At 38.8% G+C, this 20173-nt stretch overlaps 1 protein-coding gene across 1 annotated transcript in view; it reads left to right on the top strand.

The window, feature by feature from the left end:
- Positions 1 to 3928: 3928 nt before the first annotated feature.
- Positions 3929 to 20173, top strand: part of LOC102289156 (copine-8) — a 46255-nt gene continuing 30010 nt past the window's right edge. The window contains exons 1-2 of the mRNA XM_005944060.3: positions 3929 to 4597; positions 7619 to 7659. Of these exons, the coding sequence (XP_005944122.1) occupies positions 4518 to 4597; positions 7619 to 7659 (121 nt within the window). The 5' untranslated portion in view covers positions 3929 to 4517. The remainder of the gene's footprint in view (positions 4598 to 7618; positions 7660 to 20173) is intronic.

The following is a 20173-nucleotide window of genomic DNA, read 5'->3' on the forward strand; positions in this document are numbered from 1 at the left end:
TCTGAAGGTTCCGGGGTGCAACGCCCCCAAACATACATTAACAACAACACTGTCTATAACAGAAATCATCATTAAGATTGGCCCATCTACAGTAGACTTTTTGGCATCACACTTGGAAAATAACATCAATCTTTCAACCAACTTTCCTGGTAACTTTCTTTGAGAGCAGCAGGGTCTAATTTAAACCTTTACCATTTAAACCAGGGGTCCCCAATCCCAGTCCACGAGGGCCAGTGTCCCTGCAGGTTTTAGATGTTTCCTTGATCCATCACAGCTGATTTAAATGGCTAAATGACCTCCTCAACATGTCTTGAAGTTCTCCAGAGGCCTGGTAATGAACTAATCATGTGATTCAGGTGTGTTGACCCAGTGTGAGATCTAAAACCTGCAGGGACACTGGCCCTCATGGACTGGGATTGGGGACCCCTGATCGAAACTCTCATGTTCTTTTTGCTATTAAAGTGTGTGGAGTAATTAAGCCAAGATGTTAAGAACCATTTACAGGCTTTAGAGAAATTTCTTATGTATATGATTCCAAAGAGTCTGGCAAGGAATTTAAAAAAGAGATCTCTAAATTATTTGAAATACATCATACATAACAGTCAGCCCAGGAGCAGACTGTTTGATGTGAAAGAAGTCTCCAATAAACCCCAAATTTCATTACATCATCTGCAGGCAACTCTTGCAACAGCTGGTGTCAAAGGAGAGTGATTTCATGAATCTGAATAGCATGGGATCCGTATTAAAAAGTAGAAGAAAAAAATCTCACATTCACTGCAGCTCTTGTTGGTGGAAATATTTCAGTTTGGGGTTACTTTGCTCCTTCGGGAACTGAGAAGCCTAAAGTCACTGATTTAACTATGGATTCCACATCATGCGCTTAGAAGGTAATGTAAGGCCATCTTTCTAAAATTTCATTTTGAACTAGGATAGGACTTTTCAGTAGGGTAACAAAATAAGTTAGCTTGCAAATCCACTAAGGAATGGCCTAGAAAGAAGAAATGGAGGATTATGGCGTGCTCTGGTGAAAAAAAAAGCCCAGATTTTAAACCTTCTGAATTAATATTTTTCAGCAGAGGAAATTTTATATGGAACAAATTTAGGTCAAACATTTAGGCAAACCCAATGGCAGACTCTGGCACAGTTATACAAAATGCTTCCAAGAAGGATTTTCTGCTAAAGGGTAAGGGGTATCAGTTCCTGATGGTAAGACTATATTAGCTATAAGAGTTTGTATGTTCTCCCTGTGTCATGAATTCTGGATGAGAACCCCAAATGCAGACTATAATATAGGCAGGTGAAATGACACTTACAGCATACCTTAAATGAATAGCAGCTGTAACAGTCCAACTGAAAACAAGTTGAAAAGGGGAATAAAATTCAAGGAAGACATAACAGAACTGTCACAAAAGACTCTGTAAGGAAAAACTAAAACCAAAAATGACAAGAAACACTACAAACAGACAGTAAACAGTAAAAGCAGACTGGAAGCAGTTCAGGAGGACAAACAAATGCACTGACAAAGGACTGAGTGGGCTAATATGCACACTCACTGACGGATAATGGGAATCAAACACAGGTGGAAGGAATGACACAGCTTCACACAATCGGCAGAAGAGTGGAGGAACACAGGAAACACCTAACTACCAAAATAAAACAGGAAATGAAGAACAGTGACTGACAAAAACTGACAATGACTAAACTGAAAAGTAAATAAAACTAACTGAACCTCAGAATATAAACAAGGCAAAGACAAACAGAAAAAAAAATTAAACTGGAAAACACAGCTCAAACACCATGGCTATGAACAAACTACGATTCATATAGAATTAGATAATTTGTGATAAGATAATTGGTGTTTAACCAGATAATTACTCTGGATGGCATTTCCTTGGCCTCAGGTAACACTGTGAGGAATCTTGGGGTCATTTCTAAACAGGATTTGTGCTTATTAAACTAATATGTCAGGCTACGTTCTTGGATTTGTGCTATATTTCTAAAATTAGATACATTGTGTCTAAATTATTAACAGCCTGTAGTTGATCCAAAATGCTGCAGTAAGAGTATTGACAGGGGCTAGAAAGAGCGACCATATTTCTCTCGCTTGGCTTCTCTTCATTGCCTCCCTGTTAAATCCAGAATTAATTCTACATTTTCACGCACAAACTCTTGAATAATCAGGCCCCATCTTATCTTAAAGACCTCATGTATACCTCGTATAAATCCATTAGAGCACTTCACTCACAGACTGCAGGCTTGTTGTGGTTCCTAGGATATTTGAAAGTAGAACGGGAGGCAGAGCCTTCAGCCTCCAGGCCCCTCCTCTGTTGAACCAGCTCCCAGTTTGGATTCAGGAGACAGACACTCTCTCTTAAAATTAGGTTAAAACTTTTCTTTTTGATAAAGCTTATAGTTAGGGTTGGATCAGGTGACCCTGAATTCTCTCTTAGTTCTGCTTCAGTAGGCCCAGGCTGCTGGGGACTTCCCATTAATGCTTCTTCACTCGCTTTTTTTCCACTCACTGTGTGTTTGCACACCACTTTGCATTTAATCGTTAGTGATTATTAATCTCTAGCTCTTGTCCACAGTGTCCTGTTTTGTCCTGTCTCCCACGCTTTATTCCCAACTGATCATGACAAATGGCTGCCTGTCCCTGAACCTGGTTGTGCTGGAGCTTTCTTCCTGTTAAAGCTGAGTTTTTTCTTCCCACTGTCCCAAGTGCTTGCTCATAGGGTGTTGTCTGATTAATGGGGTTTTCTCTGTATTATAATAGGGTCCTTACCATTCCATTATAAAGCACCTTATTGTGGATTTGGCACTATATAGATGAAACTGAATAGACTACATTGCATAATATGGCGAACTTGAACTTGAACTCTGAGTCAAAAACCCAGGACCACAATGCCCTGTACATTGCTTCGGGTGCTGTCACTTCCTTCCACTGTTCAAAGACAAAGAAATACCTGTAAATGGAAACTACTACTGGATGCTTTGAGTCATCGGGAAGACTAGTAAAATGCTATAAAAACACAAACTATACCTTTTCCAAAGAAATATTAACCCACTACTGCACAGTGATGTCCTCAGCAAATGGAAAACTGTATTTGTGTCTGTATGTGTCACTGCAGACAAAAGGAAATGGTCAAAAAAGTACCAAAGAACAGCCCGATAAGGTGTTGGAGTCACTATTCACTGTGTGGAGTCACTTTTTTGTGACTTTGAATGTTATCACATATCGTATTTATGTGAACAACATAGACTTTAAATAATATCTGATAATGATGGTAAAAAAAAGATAGACACTTACTGTACCTGCACTCAGTAGATACACTGCTTCTGCCAACCAAAACATGCCTGTCCATTCTCTCACTACACTACAACAACCTAATATTCTCCTGTTACATCCCCCAGATTGGAAAGGTGAGGAGAGGAACACAGGGTCACGCAGCAATATTCAAGATGACTAATACATGACCTTTTAACTAATCTCATAAATCATGAGTTGATCATTTATATAACAGGAATTCATGATACATTAATTCACATATTTAATCACCATGCAGTTGTTATTCTTACCTACATGAATAGCCCTAAAAAAAGCATTTATGCTTTCTATTTTTAGTTTACAGCTGACCCAAGAAAGACAAAAACGGAGCTTGCATCACCCTCTTGTTGCATATCATTTAATTCAAACCATACACTTGTGTGGAAGAGGATTAGGGCCACTGGTTAAAAGCAAAAACAAACATACACACAGAAAAAGAAAAATAGAGGCATCTTGGATTTTTATAAATGAATTTTGAGGTATAAATTCAGACTTCAATCTCTTGAATCTTTTTTTTTTTTTTTATAAAAGAAAAAAAAAGATTCACCACACACACAGACACACATGCTTTCCTCAGTGGTCCAAGTCCTCGTCCATTGTTACATGTCGTCTTACACAACTTAAACGGATAATTTGGGTGCGTCTCTGGCGCCACAGAACAGAAAAGGCGTTACATTTTGTCACACGTGGAAATATTCTGCCCGCTGGTGACAAACAGGCAAAGGACGAGAAGAAAAGATCTGAGGGGAATTTTACTCACTTTAATTTATTTTAAAAGCACGTAAGCTCCAGAAAATATTTCACAAAGGAAGAGGACGATGAAAAGAGAGAGAGGGAGATAGAGAGGTGGAGAAAGCACCTTGCTGTTGCCGGTGCCTCCGGTTGGCTGCGCTCTCCTCCCTCCTCTCTTCCTCAGCACCGGACAGATACCGGGAGCGCACGGTGAACGCACGAAGGATGAATGAACTTTAAATTTGCCTCACAACTTTCCCCCCCTCTCTCTCTCTCTCTACCTGACAGTTTCTCCCCCCTCCCCCGCCGCTCGCTGTTCCAGGAACGAAACCCCTAGAGAGGAATATCTCTACAATGGATTTACCGCAATCACGATCCAGTAGTGATTAAATAGATTTTTTCCCCTCTCACCCTCTTTTCCTTATTTCTTTGCGGATGCTCATAAGCTTCGTGAGTCGAGATGATGGCATCAATAGGGGAATTCGATCCGCTCAACACCAGAGTCCCCGCAACTAAAATAGAAGTTACCGTGTCCTGCAGGTAAGGGCAAACTCCCGTACACGTACTGTAGATGCTTTTCAGTTTAAACCCTGATCTAGAGTCTGTTATTTCACCCACTGTGGGTAAAATATGCTGAAAAATTAGTTCATCAGATGTGCGTGAGGAATGTTTTGTTCTTTCATGTAACACTGATGTTTTCTATCTATCTATCTATCTATCTATCTATCTATCTATCTATCTATCTATCTATCTATCTATCTATCTATCTATCGATCGATGACCTTATGCTTTCAGATGCCCTTTGCTCTCATGGTTGCCTCCATATGTATTAAAGCGGTTTAAAAATCGTGGAAAATATTTTCATATGGCATCAAGTCTGGCCAGTGCCCTAGCGTGCCACTGATATTCATAGACATGCCTTGATGGTGAGCTGTGTGTTAGGCACAGTGCAATAGCACGTGCAGTTACAGAGTGTTAAAATGCTGCAAATAAATACACTGATAACAGCCGTTTAATTTGTCCTGTTTAATTTGTAACCCTGCAAGAGAACTTCTACAGCTGGATTTACAGTTTTACAGATGCCTTAGCTGAACAGTTGACTGAGTGACTAACAGACCAAGCGGAGAAGCTCACCCAGGGCTTTTCCAGACTGTCAGTCACCCTGCCTACCTGGGTCTGCTGACGGTCTTTCCAATTCACTCCTGAATAATGAATAGCTGTTGCTCCTGTGCTGTCCCTTCTAAGATCAGACAGACTTGAAGTGGCTAGACACCTGACAGCAGTGTGAGCTAAAGGTGAGCTCAGATGAAGAGATAAATGATAAAGTTCTTTGTGTTTTTTTGTTTGATTGTTTGTTTGTTTTTTACCTTGGGTTTGCACACTGAATGCATGACCTTATCTATGCCTTGAATTACTGAATTTCTGTTTGATACAATGACAAATGGAACAGCTGACCACTTAATATAAAGACTGGAAGCAGGAGGAAACAGTATGTCTAGCTCTGTTTAAAAGTTTAAAAACCAGCATAATGTGAGTTTCTGGGCACTGTGTGCAGGACAAAACATGAAGTAATACATCAGGGTATTAACCAGACTGAACAGACCTCTATATAACTCTCTTTATTGATGTTGGAGGTTCTGGTAAGCATGTAGAGACGGGCAACTGATTTTCTTTAGATGGGCAAAATTGCACTATTGCATTTCATTTTTATGATCCCTCTTCTCCCAAAGATAGAGTTATCCTGCACACTGTTTCTGGATTTTTTTTTGAGCAACAGCTTGATATACTGATACATTTCAGTGAGAAATACTTTTTCTTTTTTTCAGACTGACACGAGACAACCCTTGGGGCTTTAAAGCATGTGAAATCTGAAGCCAAATCATGGCCCTAACCAAGTAGTTTTGTTGACTAAACCTAACAAAAGTAGGGTTGAAATGATACAGTAGAAAGATCCATGTACACAAACCAAGGGAAATCTTTGGGATTACATCACACATAAGGCTTCTCTGAATATTAGTTTACTTGTGAATTAACCAGTGGAGTAATTAAATCAGTACTTTACAAACGTATGAATGTCATGACATGAACTTTTGTTAGAAATGATTATAAAGACTTTTACAGCTAATCTATGGAGTGTTTTACCCTCATAGAAGAAATACGAATGCACTATTTCACTCACTGTTTCTACATTTTGGCTTAATTTCTGTTATTAAATAATAACATGGTGTAAAATGTCATGTTTTGTGGTTATTTGCCTAGTTTCAAGACTTGCTAAGGACCACATGATTTGCATTATTTCCTGATATGTGAGCAAAGGTGTGTGCTTTCCTTTTTTTTGGCTTTACACTTCATGGCTCAGAGTGGTTTTACATGATATACAATCACGCTGTTTGTGGATGTTGAAATGCAACCAAATCATAAATTCTGTGGACATACAATGTAAAGGCAGAATCATGTTACATAATGTTTTGGACTATAAAAAGTGTAAAGCCCATAGATTATGTGATAATATATGATTTGTCTGTTACTTTGGTTCATTTCTCAGGTGACAGTTGTCCAAATAAATATGTGAAGTCTTTCACTTGATTTTGTAATATGTGGACAACAGGAAGTACCTTCTTCATTCTGTTTGGTAACTTGTCATTACTGCCTACAAGTTGCACAACTGTTATTTTTATATACATCTTTCAGGTGTGATGCTAATGACAACCTGTCGCTAAAGAAAGCAGAAGGATTACCACGACAGACTCCCAGTATTAGTCTGTTCTTTTAGAGTACAACTGCACACAGTAGAAATATTCCGTTTCTGTATGTACTAGTACTTGTGTGAAGATTGAAGAAAAATACAGTTATTTTTCCTCACATTAGATGCAAATGTAAGTGCTCTTATTCCACAAAGTAACTGCAAAACCTTGTGCTCTTGAAATCATCATCTCAAGCGTATTCACTGTGATGCATAATAGCAGGTACCTTCAGAAAACTAACAGTCTGACACATCAAGTCATCACTGGCAGAGAAATATGTATGTATGACAAGACAGGAAAATTTAGAAGTCATTGTGGAAATGACTGGAAATCACCAGCCTGTTTCACACAGTACCAAAGGGCTTGAGTTTTTCATTTTTGTAGGACTCATTAATTGACATTAAAACTTTTTGACACATTAATGTAAAAACCTTTGGCGAGCTACAGTCATGTAGTGTTTCTCTGCTCATGTTTTGGGAAATTAATCTTTGGTTCTGAAAGATATTTCACAAAATGTGCCAGAGTAACTGAGTCACCAGCTACCTATTTATCTTGCTGATCAGTCCTTCACTAATCATTCAGTGCTTTGTTTTTTAATTTTTTCTTTCATTTTGGCTTAGCGTTACTCAGAAAGGCTTCTCGTGATGTTTGTTTTCACAGAATAACTTGGGGAGCAGTTTAAATTTGCCCATGACCTAACTTTCAGGGTTTAGATGAAAACCTTTGTAAACATGCAGGAGAGTTAAGAACAAAAGAGATAAAAATAGGATGGAGCGAATGTTAATGAATGAATACATCTTTTTTATTGTTTCCACAGGAGTCTACTGGATGTGGACACATTCTCCAAGTCAGATCCTGGTATGTATGAACCATTTAGAGTCTGAAGTGCTGGTACTGATGATTGAGTTTAAATAAAACTGTTTGCTGGGGATGGATTTGGGTTATTTATTTGTTAGTTTGTGTTACCTAAAATGAAGTTAAATACATTAAAAATAATAAAACAAATAAGGCACACCACAGATAAATTACTCATATTTAACTTATTTATTAGTACACAATACTGCAAGATATAGTATTGATCTGAAACAAAGTAAATACAAGATCAGTATTGATAATACCAAGTACTGAAAGTACAGCTACCGGTACATTGTGTGCAGTGTAATGATTTATGAAGTGAATACATCTTCCGAATCCTAAATGTGAATACATTTTAATGAGCACCAAATGACTTTTTTACGTTCCACTGTTAATTAGTTTACACAACAAAACATAACTTTCACAGTTTTTCAACTTTTTAGTTTTTTTGAGACCTAAAACACATTTGCATGGAAAACAAATATCCATCTGTGCAGGGATCTTTATTAAAATAGTTTTTTCCATGAATTCATTTAAAAAAAAGATCTCATTTTATATAAAATACCTCATATTCAGAAAAAACACTGCTGACATGAGGATAAAATGTTTATCAAGTTTACAGAATGACCCGTGTACGTGTGGACACAACCATGTTCTCAGTCACATTCAGGGTGACAGTCTGATTAAGGTGTTAGGCTTGTTAGTTTTGCTAGCAGTGTGCATGTGTCAGGTTCTTATTAGACCGGTGTGTGGATGCACATGTCTCTGTGTATGTAAACACGATCAGTCAGATCCAGCAGCTTTGACAGATCATACATTTTATATGGTACAAAATAGCCTCAGAGTTGTTAGACAGCTGGGGAAAATTGTGACAGAAAGTTTTGATAAAGGAGTTCATGCACTTACTTTCTCCTACTGTTCTCCCCATAATGCCATTGGCACAATAGCTGTTGGCCACAGTGGATTTGAATGCACCAGCCGGAGCTAAAAAGTTCAGAGAATACAAGTGTTGCATACAGATGTACCTTCAAACACTATTTTTGAGTGGTTTCCATCAAACTGCTACATTTCTAAACACCAAAATTGTCCATAATTACGCCTCCATGGCAGGATGCTTTCCACCCCCACTGCTGCACTCACACATCTTGATTTTACAAACCCATGTAGAAATTTAGGTGATATCTCAATTTTTTCCCTTTTTTGGGGGGTGGGGTGGGGGGTGGGGCGTTGATTCTGAGCTGTCAATAGCCAAGCCATACTGAGAACATTTCACAGCCACTCACCTCCACAGCAGCAAGTCTGGCTGTCTCTCCACCACCTCGTGTTCATTTTATTTTCAAAGCACAAGTGATTAAAAAAAGGACTAAGACATGCTGGCCAAAAAATGGCAGTTAAAAGAAAACATGATTTTCAGAAAAGGAGAAATTAGCAATCTTCAGAGTGAAAGGAAGTCAACAGAAAAAGAGCATAACAGCTTGAGTTCAACAGGAGAGGTTCACGTGTTGTAGTCAGTGAAATTAAATGCAATTGGTGAATTTAGATATCAGTTATCTCCACTAGAATAGACTAGAGAATACAATCATAGCAAAAAAAAGTGGGAGCCATTGCATCTGATAATCTGACTGCTCTGTAACAGTTTTTTGGTGTTTCCCCTCATTTGCCCTCCTGGCACCAAAGCTTTTTGCAGTCTAAGTAGAGCAGTGTGGTAAGCTTGAGAGGCCACAGGGCTTAACTATCTCAGACAAGAAATGATACCTTAAGAAAGCCTAACAGTTGAGCTTTAAATGAGTTTCTCAAATCACAGCTTGAGAGCACAGCTGTCCAACCACCGGTCTTCAGGCTTGGGCGATGATGACTGATCACAGATGTGAGGGCTGCCTGAGGAGCGACTGGGCTCCAACCAGTACAGACAGGGTGAAGTAGTGCGTGAGGTTCGTCTTCAGTCCAGCACACACAAGCAGATGTTGGAGAAGAGCTCTGAGCCGCCTGTTGCTACATGCACTGCAGCTGGAAGATGTAATTAGCGGAGATGCTATTATTAATCAACAAACAGAGGCAACAGGGAAGATTCAAGATTTAAAACTATTTAAAAAATAATATTTCAAGCAAAGAGTAGCGGTTGGATTTTATCATTAAGTCGCTTATTTTTTGTGCTCTCTCTCGGATCCACAGAAAATTGAACTTGCACAATAAACGTTTAACGTGCAGCATTAACAAAAAGTGCAAAGCTTATGTTAAAGACTTCCATAACTCTGATGTGCATCAGTAGTACAGTCTTTAGGAGGAGCTATTAGATGTGCAGAGTGTGCAAGATTAAAAGTCATGTTAAAGAGGATTAAAACTTTTGTTAACAAGGCAAATGTTCTTGATTCACTTCAGAAGAAATGCAAATCTTATGATGTACATCAATAGTAATTCTAAGAAGATTCAGTGCACTCATGTGGCACACTAATTAGGGGTATATGTAAACAGTATTGCATTTACTGCACTTATTGCTGATGTGAAAAGCAGCAGCTTGCTGTACATCAGCCCTTTAACCAAAATACCAATCAAAAACTGAGATACAGCTTGACATGAAAAAATGAAAAAAGGCCATTTAATATACAGTCAGTTATCATTATGAAATCAGATGATTCAATGTTGTTATGAACTGTTAATAATCATCTTTTAGATTACCTTAATATTATAAAATAACTATTGCTGTCAGAGTTAATCTTGTTAAAATGACGTTAATGCCATAACCGCATTAATGCAGCAAATCTCTGTTAGCGAGTTAGTGCAGATCGCCCCTTGCATGACCTGCATGGCGTCAACGCGTTAGTTCGTTTAGCTCTTAATGCGTTAGCGCCGTGCAGCCCCAGGCACGGGGCGATCCACGCTAACTCGCTAACAGAGATTTGCCGTGTTAATGCGGTTATGGCGTTAACGTCATTTTAACAAGATTAACTCTGACAGTACTAAAAATAACCTTTTTGTTTTGCAGGGACACATTCTCTTTTAGGTATTTTGATAAGGACATTTTATTTCACAATGTCAACTTTTATACTTCTTTTAAGCTAGCAAGCCCAATATGTGCTACCAAACTTAGCTTTTATGTTTACGGCTACTTAGCTAGTCAGCTAACTGTCTAAGCCAGTGTGTGGGTTAGTGTTATAAGCATTAGAGTTAGTGGTCTTTGCTTGATTTCTTTTTCTCCAATTATAAAGTTTAGGTGTAATATATGTAGATACCATAGTGGTTCCATACAGCTTCCAACCATGACATTCTTCTAAAAGTACGCATACTTGCATGATAGAAAACCCACATGAATTTTCAGTTCATTTTCTAGCTCGAAGGTTTGTGACAAACAAATTTATTATTATTTTGATGTAAGAGATGGTAAATGCACTACCTGAAGAGCTTTACACAACATGACTCATTCACCCATTTACTTTTTTTCTGTGCTCAAGTGGATTTTACTTAATATTCACACACAGAGAAAAATACATCACATCTGTAAAATCAGTTTTCTTTAACTGAATAAAAACACATCAGCTAAATGTTTGATTGAAATGTAAAGCTTTTTTTTTTTTTTTTTTGCTTTCTCTTCACTGAAAGTTGGCCTAACTTAATATATCAGCTTTATCAGGACTCTCAGTCATCAGTTAGTTTTAGCTTGAAAGAAGAATTACATAGTGTGATGCATCAGCAGCAACATATTCACCTCAATAATGCCACAGTCACATTAGGGAAAGCAGTGGTCAGAGACCATGACATGAACAAAATAATTTCAAACGTGTGGAATAAATTTGGGATTTCATTGCCTTTGAAATGGCTGCTTCACAGACAGGAACTTTGTCTGCAACTTGTAGCAGTTTCTATCTTTAAAGTGACTTTGGTGTCAAGACGTTGATAAAACGGCCATAAGACGAATTAGTCTGCTATCGAGTTGCAATTGAATGGTGTCAAGGTAGCAATTACATGCATTCTGTTTGTGATAATGGGTCATTGAATGTGATAAATTTGCTAAAATTGCCTAATTACATTCAGAGTCGAGCCAGAACCTCATAGATTCCGCAAGTAGTGATGTAGTTTTTGCTGGACCGAGATTTGACTGCACAATGAATGAGGTGCTTCAAAGCCTCTTTTTTGTATAGGAAGATAACCAGAACACAAACAGTTGGCAACCATTTAAGTTGAGTCTTGTAGTGCAAAGAGATGCGTTTCAGAAAAGTTGTACTTGTACACATTGACTCAGATTAATTGTAATGTATTAGAAACCATATATAAATTAGACAGCAGTTATTTGCAAACCTTAATCAAGTCTGTCTGAGTGTGACTGCAAGCAGTGTAAGTCACACTGCAATTGTTTGGAGACAGGTTGCCTCCAATCACGTGACCTTAATATAGGTTGCCTTAATATGGTCGCCCAGTAGTTGCTGATGTGCACAGTCGACCTCTGAGTGAGAAGTTCGTTAGTACAACTGCTTGCATTTACGTAATGCAAAAAATATAATCAATGCAATCACCAGGCATTTTTAGTAGTCCCTTTTTTTCTTTATGTAACCATAAAATATTCTTGGCTCTTGACATTTTAGGTTTCATTTGAACATTTCCACATTTAGCTCTGAAACTAGATGAAATGTGTGGGTGCCCATATCCATAGTCTCTAAGAAGTGCATTATATCTTTAAAACACACATGCATGTTCAAATGATTAATAAGAATACCATTTTTAAAATATTTTTAAGGAAGCATTTCCCTCTGGCAACATAGACATCCACAGCTGCCAATTAGCACCTCCACATCTGGCTAAAGTCAAATGTATTTTTACTGCAGCAAGATTTTATCAGTCCTCAGCAGCTGAAATACCTTTCTTATTCTGTAATTATCAAGAGTGCCTGTGTTCCTTATGAATTTCTGTGATATAGTATATGTACTGTCTTAGTGGTCTTTCTGTGTTTATAGTGGCAGGAAGGTTTAGCATGGCTCACAGGAACTACATACTTTGATCTGTAATAGGAACCAATCATCTGGATATGTCTGCCATCCAGGAAATTCTGCTGGATAATCTTGCACGCCCAAGAATTTTGTGTGAATGGTGCACTTTTACAGTTCAATTCACAATTGTCAGAAGAAACGATAAAACGATTCCTGCTGTGTTAACTAAGTTGTGAAATTGCTTGACTAAAAAGCTGCCTGTGAGTTCTGGCATCAGATAAGCCTGCAAATGCACAGTTTTCCTAGGTAATATTTCACTGGTACCTGGAAAAACACAGAACACCAGCGCCAACCTTTGCAACGCTAGAGTGCTGTGGTCTGAATGCTCTGTAACTCCCCCTCATCTAACAAGGTAGAAAAACAACTCCTCACTGCTTGCCAATCAATCCTACTTGGAGGAGATCATTGTCAAAGGAAGCAAAAATGACTGACAGGCTTAATAACCTCTTATTTGAAAACATGTTCTGTAATCTCCAGGAAATTGCAGCTACTGAACTGATCACAATCTAACAATACCTCCACCCTGTCATTCTCAATCCATTTTAATATGCAGAGAGCTGTTATACAGGCATGCATCTGTATACACTTGTCTACAGGTATTTTCGTAAGTCAGACCAGTTCACTGATTTAGTTTCTGTTGACAGATGCTCCCTGATGCATGCATCCGGGCTTTAAGACTGTAGAGAGTTAGCTGTTGGATGTTGGGCAGTTACAGGAATAAATGCTATGGCAGTAATAAGGCTGCAGCGTATGACAGGAAGGAAGCTTAAAAAAAGGACTAAAGAACGTGGCTGTGTAACAAGAGGATACCGGCCCGTTCAATCAATCAGACGTTCTTTTTCCACTTCACATGTGAATGTTTTAATCAAAGTATATTCACCCAATCAGGGCTGCGTGCACTGCATCATTGAAGCTTCTGTGATTGCTAAATATAGGAACTTTAGATGAGATAGCAAAAATAACACAATGTGCAATCGGGTCAAAAAGAGCATCTTGGCCTCATAAAACTGCAGGCGATTTAATTACTTTTAATATCGTTCAGAGATAATTTAGTAGGTGGTACTCATTAAATGGGTCACTTCCACTTTCACGGAGGTGTGTGAGGAGTCAGGAAGATGTTTTTTAATACTGTTGTCCATTTTTCACCGCATAGCTTAACTTATTACAGTCATTTCACAGAAGATGAGACTGACTAAAGCAGGGCATACATTTACACAGACATCATAAACTGCTGTCTTCATCAAAAATGCATTAAAGTGCCTAAATTACTCAATTCAAGTAAGGCAATGATCAGTGAAAATTTAAATTGTTTGATCACTATAGCCCTCTTGGGTTTCATTAACATAATGGATGGATGAGGGAGAGATGCTTTCTGTTCCCCGGTGATTCAGCTCTGTGTTTCAGATCAGATTTTACACCTTGCACAATTACAGGACTTATTTGAAGGTTGTGAAACTGACATAAATCCACTTAGAATTACCCCAGACTCACAAAAACCTTTTTTTAGTATCAAAGTAATCCAGTGTTAGTTCACTATGCTTCCAGACAGAGATCGATCATGTATCCATGTATCTGTATACACGCCACGTATCATATTTTTACAAACAAGTCATCTGTATTTAAAAGATGGGCAGTCATAAACTTTGTGTTTTACTCAGTGTGACCTCAAATTAGTAAATACTTTCATAGTGAGACCATAACATCACTAGGAAAGTGTTTTCTCAGGTCATAGAACAAAACAGCTGAGGGCTGTTTCCCCACAGACACAATATAACTGTAAGCTTTGCAATCAGACGAGTCGCCCTCTACTGGCCATTAAAAAGGATATAGATTTAGCGACACTTCCACAGTATAGACAAGTTAAATACTGTTAGCTAGATAAACAATAATAATGCCAAAGGATTGTGCGACTGTTAGAAATCGTACGTACCATCTGTGTTCAAAATCAAATCCTAGCTATGTGTTAGGCAATGACTGCCTCTGTGTTTTGGAGCACTCTGTTTTTTATACAATTGTAAACTGAGTATTTTGCTAATTAATATTTATATAGAGATCTATATATTATATATACTGTAAATACCATATATTCCATACCACTGTTTTTTTTGCACTATGACAGAAAGACAAGCCTCCTCCTCCTCATTTATGTACAAACTTGGAAACAAATGTAATAAAAAATCTTTCTAATAATATCAGTCACAACTTAGTCATTTATTTACATTCCACAATACCACAATAGTTTTGTTTAACTTACAGAGTGGCTTAAAAAGAACTAAAGGAGTTCTATAGTCTGGATTTTCAGGTTCATGGTTATTCACAGAAATGTTTGGGAACTGATGACATCCCTCATGATTTCAGTATTGAATTATTGTTGCAGCATAGGAAGGGTCTTTAGGATAAAATAAAATATGATACAAAAACTTGTCTGTTGAGGGAGATGTAATGATTCAATTTGATTACATTCAAATTCATTTCAAATACATTTAATTCATATGTGCCTGTTTAGGCTCATTTATCTGCTTTTTTAGTGTTTCTGTTTTCTCTTCATGCTCTCCTTAAATGCATGCTCTGTCCTTTACATTAGATATTGTGATTGAGTTGTTTTTGAAAATGCAGCACTATTAGATATGACTCAGTTTCACTGAAAAGTAGAAAGAGATTAAAATGGCAGGTAAAATTACGTTGTGACAGACCAGTTCACTTTTTACAGCCTTGTCTATCAAAATGATGGACAATGAAATGCAACCTCTGGTGTTACCTTGTGTTAAAAGCTCTGTATTTGCTCACTTCTCTTCTCTCAGTGATTGACTTGGATAATGATATCCCTGCATCCTGGTCTGTGCTGGTCTTGGCTGAATGTAGTGACAAGGGGTTTCTGTTCAATGCCAGGGATACTGGCATTGAACAGACCACCAGCCACTGTTGTCTTCTGTGTAAATACAGGCCTTTTGATGTTGCCGAGCTCACCGCAATAAACCAAGCTAGTGATGTGGTCTCTGCCAATATTCCCCCTACATTACTATGCAAAGGTCATGAGCCATGACTAGATCCCATTTCTTTAGTTAACTCATTAGAAAAAGACAAAGATAACACAATTTGACTGGCATATGATGGTATTTTTGCATCAACAAGGTGATTCCCAAAGAGCTATTAGCTGAAAACTCAGGAAATCTTAGCATGGTGTGTGCTCGAAGAAATTGAAGGAAACTGGACAAGTGAAAGACAACAGGAAGAAGTGGCATGCCTAAAAAATCTACACCGGATGAGCAACTTCTGAAAGTCATGTCCTCAAAAAAAAGAAATGATGTCACACTATTAAGCTATTAATAAGGTATTAGAAGGTGCTTAATTCATCATTTATGTATCTTTACATCATTACTGCTCCTTGGTATGCCATTTATAAATGCAAATATACTGTTATGACTATGATTCTGATTATTACTAGCAGTGATAGCTGTACATAGATAAACCATGTACAGCAGTGATGCACATGGTGTAACAGTAACAGATGGATAAACATATCTGTATTTATAAATGACATACTAAGGAAGAATAATGATGTATAAATGCTGAATTAAGCACTTGCTAATAGCTTACTAATGTTGAATAGTGTGACAATATCATAAAGTTGAGTTGAGTTGATCTGCTTGAATTGATTCATCTACTATTTGACGAAGCCTCATCAGAAATGGTGTCAGTGGAAAGATGTCTCTCAAGACAGCATTCTTAAAACAAAAGAGTAAGAAAGGAAAGAAGACTGAGGTATGACAAATTACACAAAAACAAAATATAAAGAAATGTGGTGTCGTTTGAGACTTTTGTACGCTACAGTATTTTGGTAATAGATTTATTATTTTGTCATAATGACCTCCAGAATTTAAAAATTTAGTTAACCTCCTAGGGCCTGATGTCCACATATGTGGACGTCATATTTTGGGTTGTCTAGACCAAAATACTTAATTTTGCTCTACAAGGGCCTGATATCCACTTACAAGGACATTATACTGACACTGTTCTATCGACATTTAAAACAACTGTCCTCATATGTGGATCTCATTCTTCTCAGTAACAAAAATCCGGTAAAAAAAAAAAAAAATCACGTAATTCTTTGTTTTTACATTCATCAGGTCCCAGTCAGCCCAAATAGCAAAGAGAAATTAAAAATGCATGCCATTGAAGAGTTTGGGTCTTAGGAGGTTAAAGATAATAGCCAGACTGGTCTGTGAAACCGTTTTTGAATGAATTGACTACAGTTACAGTCTGCAAAACAGTTTTTCAAAAAACATATTTTTCAAATTCGGGGATCAGTGATCAAAACAAATACGAAAGCACATGGCTGCATCTTTGGTTTAAAAATAGGCAGACCAAATTACAGATAGACCCCAGTGCTTCTGAACTTTGATGGCACTTCATATCAAGTGGTACTCGACGAAACCCAGTGATCCGGTTGTTGATATTCGCTATTTCAGTGCTGTAGTGAGTCTCTTTTTTCATACCTAGGTAGCTACAGCTTTGGACTTTGGTAATGATTGGATTTTTTTCTCAAGAACACAACAATAAATATGTGATCTCTTTTCTCCTGCATTCACATTCTGAGAATTTCAGCTGTTCTTGTCAACAGCTTTGAGCTAAGAGGTTGTGCTTGTTTGCGTCTGTCTGTCTGCGTATCTGTCTCCTGCTCATGAACTTGTCTGTCACAGCTTTCTACAAGAATGTGTTAGATGCCATCTCTTCAGGCACTTCTTCTTATTTAATTTATTGATGACTCAGCGTTTGTCCTTGGAGATGTTGTGTCACGTTGCCTGGTCGTTGTGTAAATTTAATTTGAGTTTCTCTTACTCCACCATCAAATTAGCTGATGCCTCTCTCTCACCGCCCACACAGGGATGGAGGATGTACTGTATACCTGCACTGTTCATGTGCTCATCTGTGTAAAGTACAGGACTGTTAAGTTGGCTTGCAAATAGCTTTTTTTCCCATTTACATGGACATGAATAAACATGATGCTTTGAAACCAGTAGGCTAACCAGTAGGTTTTTACAAAGAATATATTGAAGATTTTGTTGTTCTTTTACTTTTGTGCTTAAATATAAAGCGATTTAGGAAGACCAGGTGTTTGAATGTTTGCTTTCGGCCAAATGTGACACTGTGCACTATGATTATGCATCTTCAACCCTTCCAAAAAGGCCATACTTGTACAGTCTTTCTCTAATTGTACTGGTGTGAGCTTGTGTGTAGCTCTTTGGTTTTGTTGCAGTTTCCCTGATTGCATGGTCTGACCTTGAGGTGACTTTGCTGGGCATAGAGTGCTGTGAAGACTGTGGCACTGTGTTAACACACCTGAATGCTCCAGACTACAAATTGGCAAAGATTCAGTTTTTATGGAGGTGCTCACACATGCTGGTGATCAATTAATGAAGTGCATTTGACTAGCGGCACCTGGCTTCTACACTTTGCTCATCCTGACATGCTTTACACCACTGATACCTGACCTTCGTTTTTGCATTTCATTAATGTGTTTACTTTCATATTTGTTGCAGGTCTTGAGCTGAGTCTGTAGCAACCATTAAACCATTAAAAACTAATTTAGGTCAGAAAAAAAATTGCAGGTATAAATTTTGATTTGAAGGTTATCTTTAAGGTATCTCTATTTTTCACCTATTCTAGTTCTATTGATCAATCATCTTTGAAAGGTTTTCATTTCCTAGAGGTAACCACTCCATTTCTTATTAAATCTATATCTATATACACGATGTTGCTGAAAGTATTTTCACATCTGTCTATACACTCATATAAACCTGAGTGACATCCCATTTTTAGGGTTTAATATGGTGTCTGCCCACCTTTTGCAGTTATAGTAGCCTCTTCTGGGAAGACCTTTCATAAGATTTAGGAGTGTATTTCACTTTCTTTTTTCTTTTTTTCTACCATTCTGTCAGATGTCATGTATGAGGTCAGACACTGATTTTGGAGCTTGCAGTCTCCACTCTAATTCATTCCAAATATGTTTGGAATGAATTGGTGATGTGGTGTAGAAGAACTTGACTGGCCTGCTCAGAGTCCTGACCTCAAACCCACACCACGATTCCCCCTCCGCCAATCTTTACACCTGGCACAATGCAGTAACACAACTACCGTTTTTCTGGCAACTGCCAAACTCAGACTCGTCCATCGGATTGCCGGATCGAGAAGCATGAGAACATGTTCTCTAGCGTCCACCACTGTTCTAGAGTCCAGTGGTGGTATGCTTTCCATCACTGCATCAGATGCTTTGCATTGTGCTTGGTGATGTGAGGCTTGGACACAGCTGTTCAGCCATCCAAACCCATTCCATGAAGCTCTCTGTGCACTGTTTTTTTTTTTTTTGCCTGCCCCATTTGGTTCTTTAGCCATCAGAATTGTTGTCTGAAGACCAACAAGGATACCCAATGGATTTACTTTGCCAAATGGATCATCGTGGCATTACCGTATTGGTCCATTTGATCGACCTTTGTTTTTATTATTTATTATATTTTATTTTCAGATGTTACAGACGGGACAGACATGAGTGAGGGATAGGAAAAGGAGAAAGAAAGAGGAAGGAAAAGAAAAACAGAAGGGGAGAGGGACAGTGAGAAAGGGGGGGAGAAAAAAAATCTCCTGGATGACCTGTTGAGAGAAGAAGAATAGAAAACAAGCAAAAAAAAACAAAACAAAGCAACATACTAAACACAACACCATCGCATTAATCTAGCTAAGTGTAAACAGCAGTAAATACTAAATATTCAATGTTGTTGTGCAGCACGCAGGACAGACAGCGCACAATGTGCTTTGAAGTAGCAGCCAAGAAAGGTGTAATTTAAGTCTACGAGCAGTGAACATCCGTGTGCATACCTGTGTGGATCAGCGCGCTTGTATTCAAATGGTTTCCATATGTAATGGTCTGCAAGAGGATGTAGCAAGCCATAGCCCCGTCCCCCAGGGCATGAAGCAGGCATGGAGGAGATCCAGGCCCCAGACATCCAGAGGCCTCAGAGTGCGAGAGCCCAAGGAAGACCACCGGAGGGGCATCCGTGCCACCCTGATGGGAAGGGCTGAGGATCCCCAGACGAGGCGTCACCCAGGAGCCACCGAGCAGAAGCTAGAGGGGGCTGCACCGGCGTGCCCGCCGGCTCTGCCGGCAGCCAGCTGAGCCAGAGTGAACCGAGCCGCAGACCCAGAGGCCAGAGGCCCGAGGGCCCACCGCACCCCAGAGGAGGCCTGACCGAGCAACAGGCGCCAGGCCCCGCCAGGTAGCCTAACCAGTAGGTAGCCGCCAGGTAGCCACCGGGAGTGAGCCGGTACATACCTGAGTGCCCAGCCCCGGACACCAAGAACCACCACCGACCCCTGAGGGCATCAGTCACCGGCAGGGAGTGTGGTGAGGGGAGATAGGCCTTGGAGGACCTGGGAGTTCCCAGAGAGGTGGAGTCTAAGACCCGACCTGACATATAGACACAGACAAACAGGCACACACAGACACAAACATGCATTCCCACCCTCATGCACACATATACAAA

The sequence above is a fragment of the Haplochromis burtoni genome, unplaced genomic scaffold, assembly GCF_018398535.1.
Source record: "Haplochromis burtoni strain Fernald_Lab_line unplaced genomic scaffold, NCSU_Asbu1 Contig_390, whole genome shotgun sequence".
In the NCBI taxonomy this organism is placed as follows: domain Eukaryota; kingdom Metazoa; phylum Chordata; class Actinopteri; order Cichliformes; family Cichlidae; genus Haplochromis; species Haplochromis burtoni.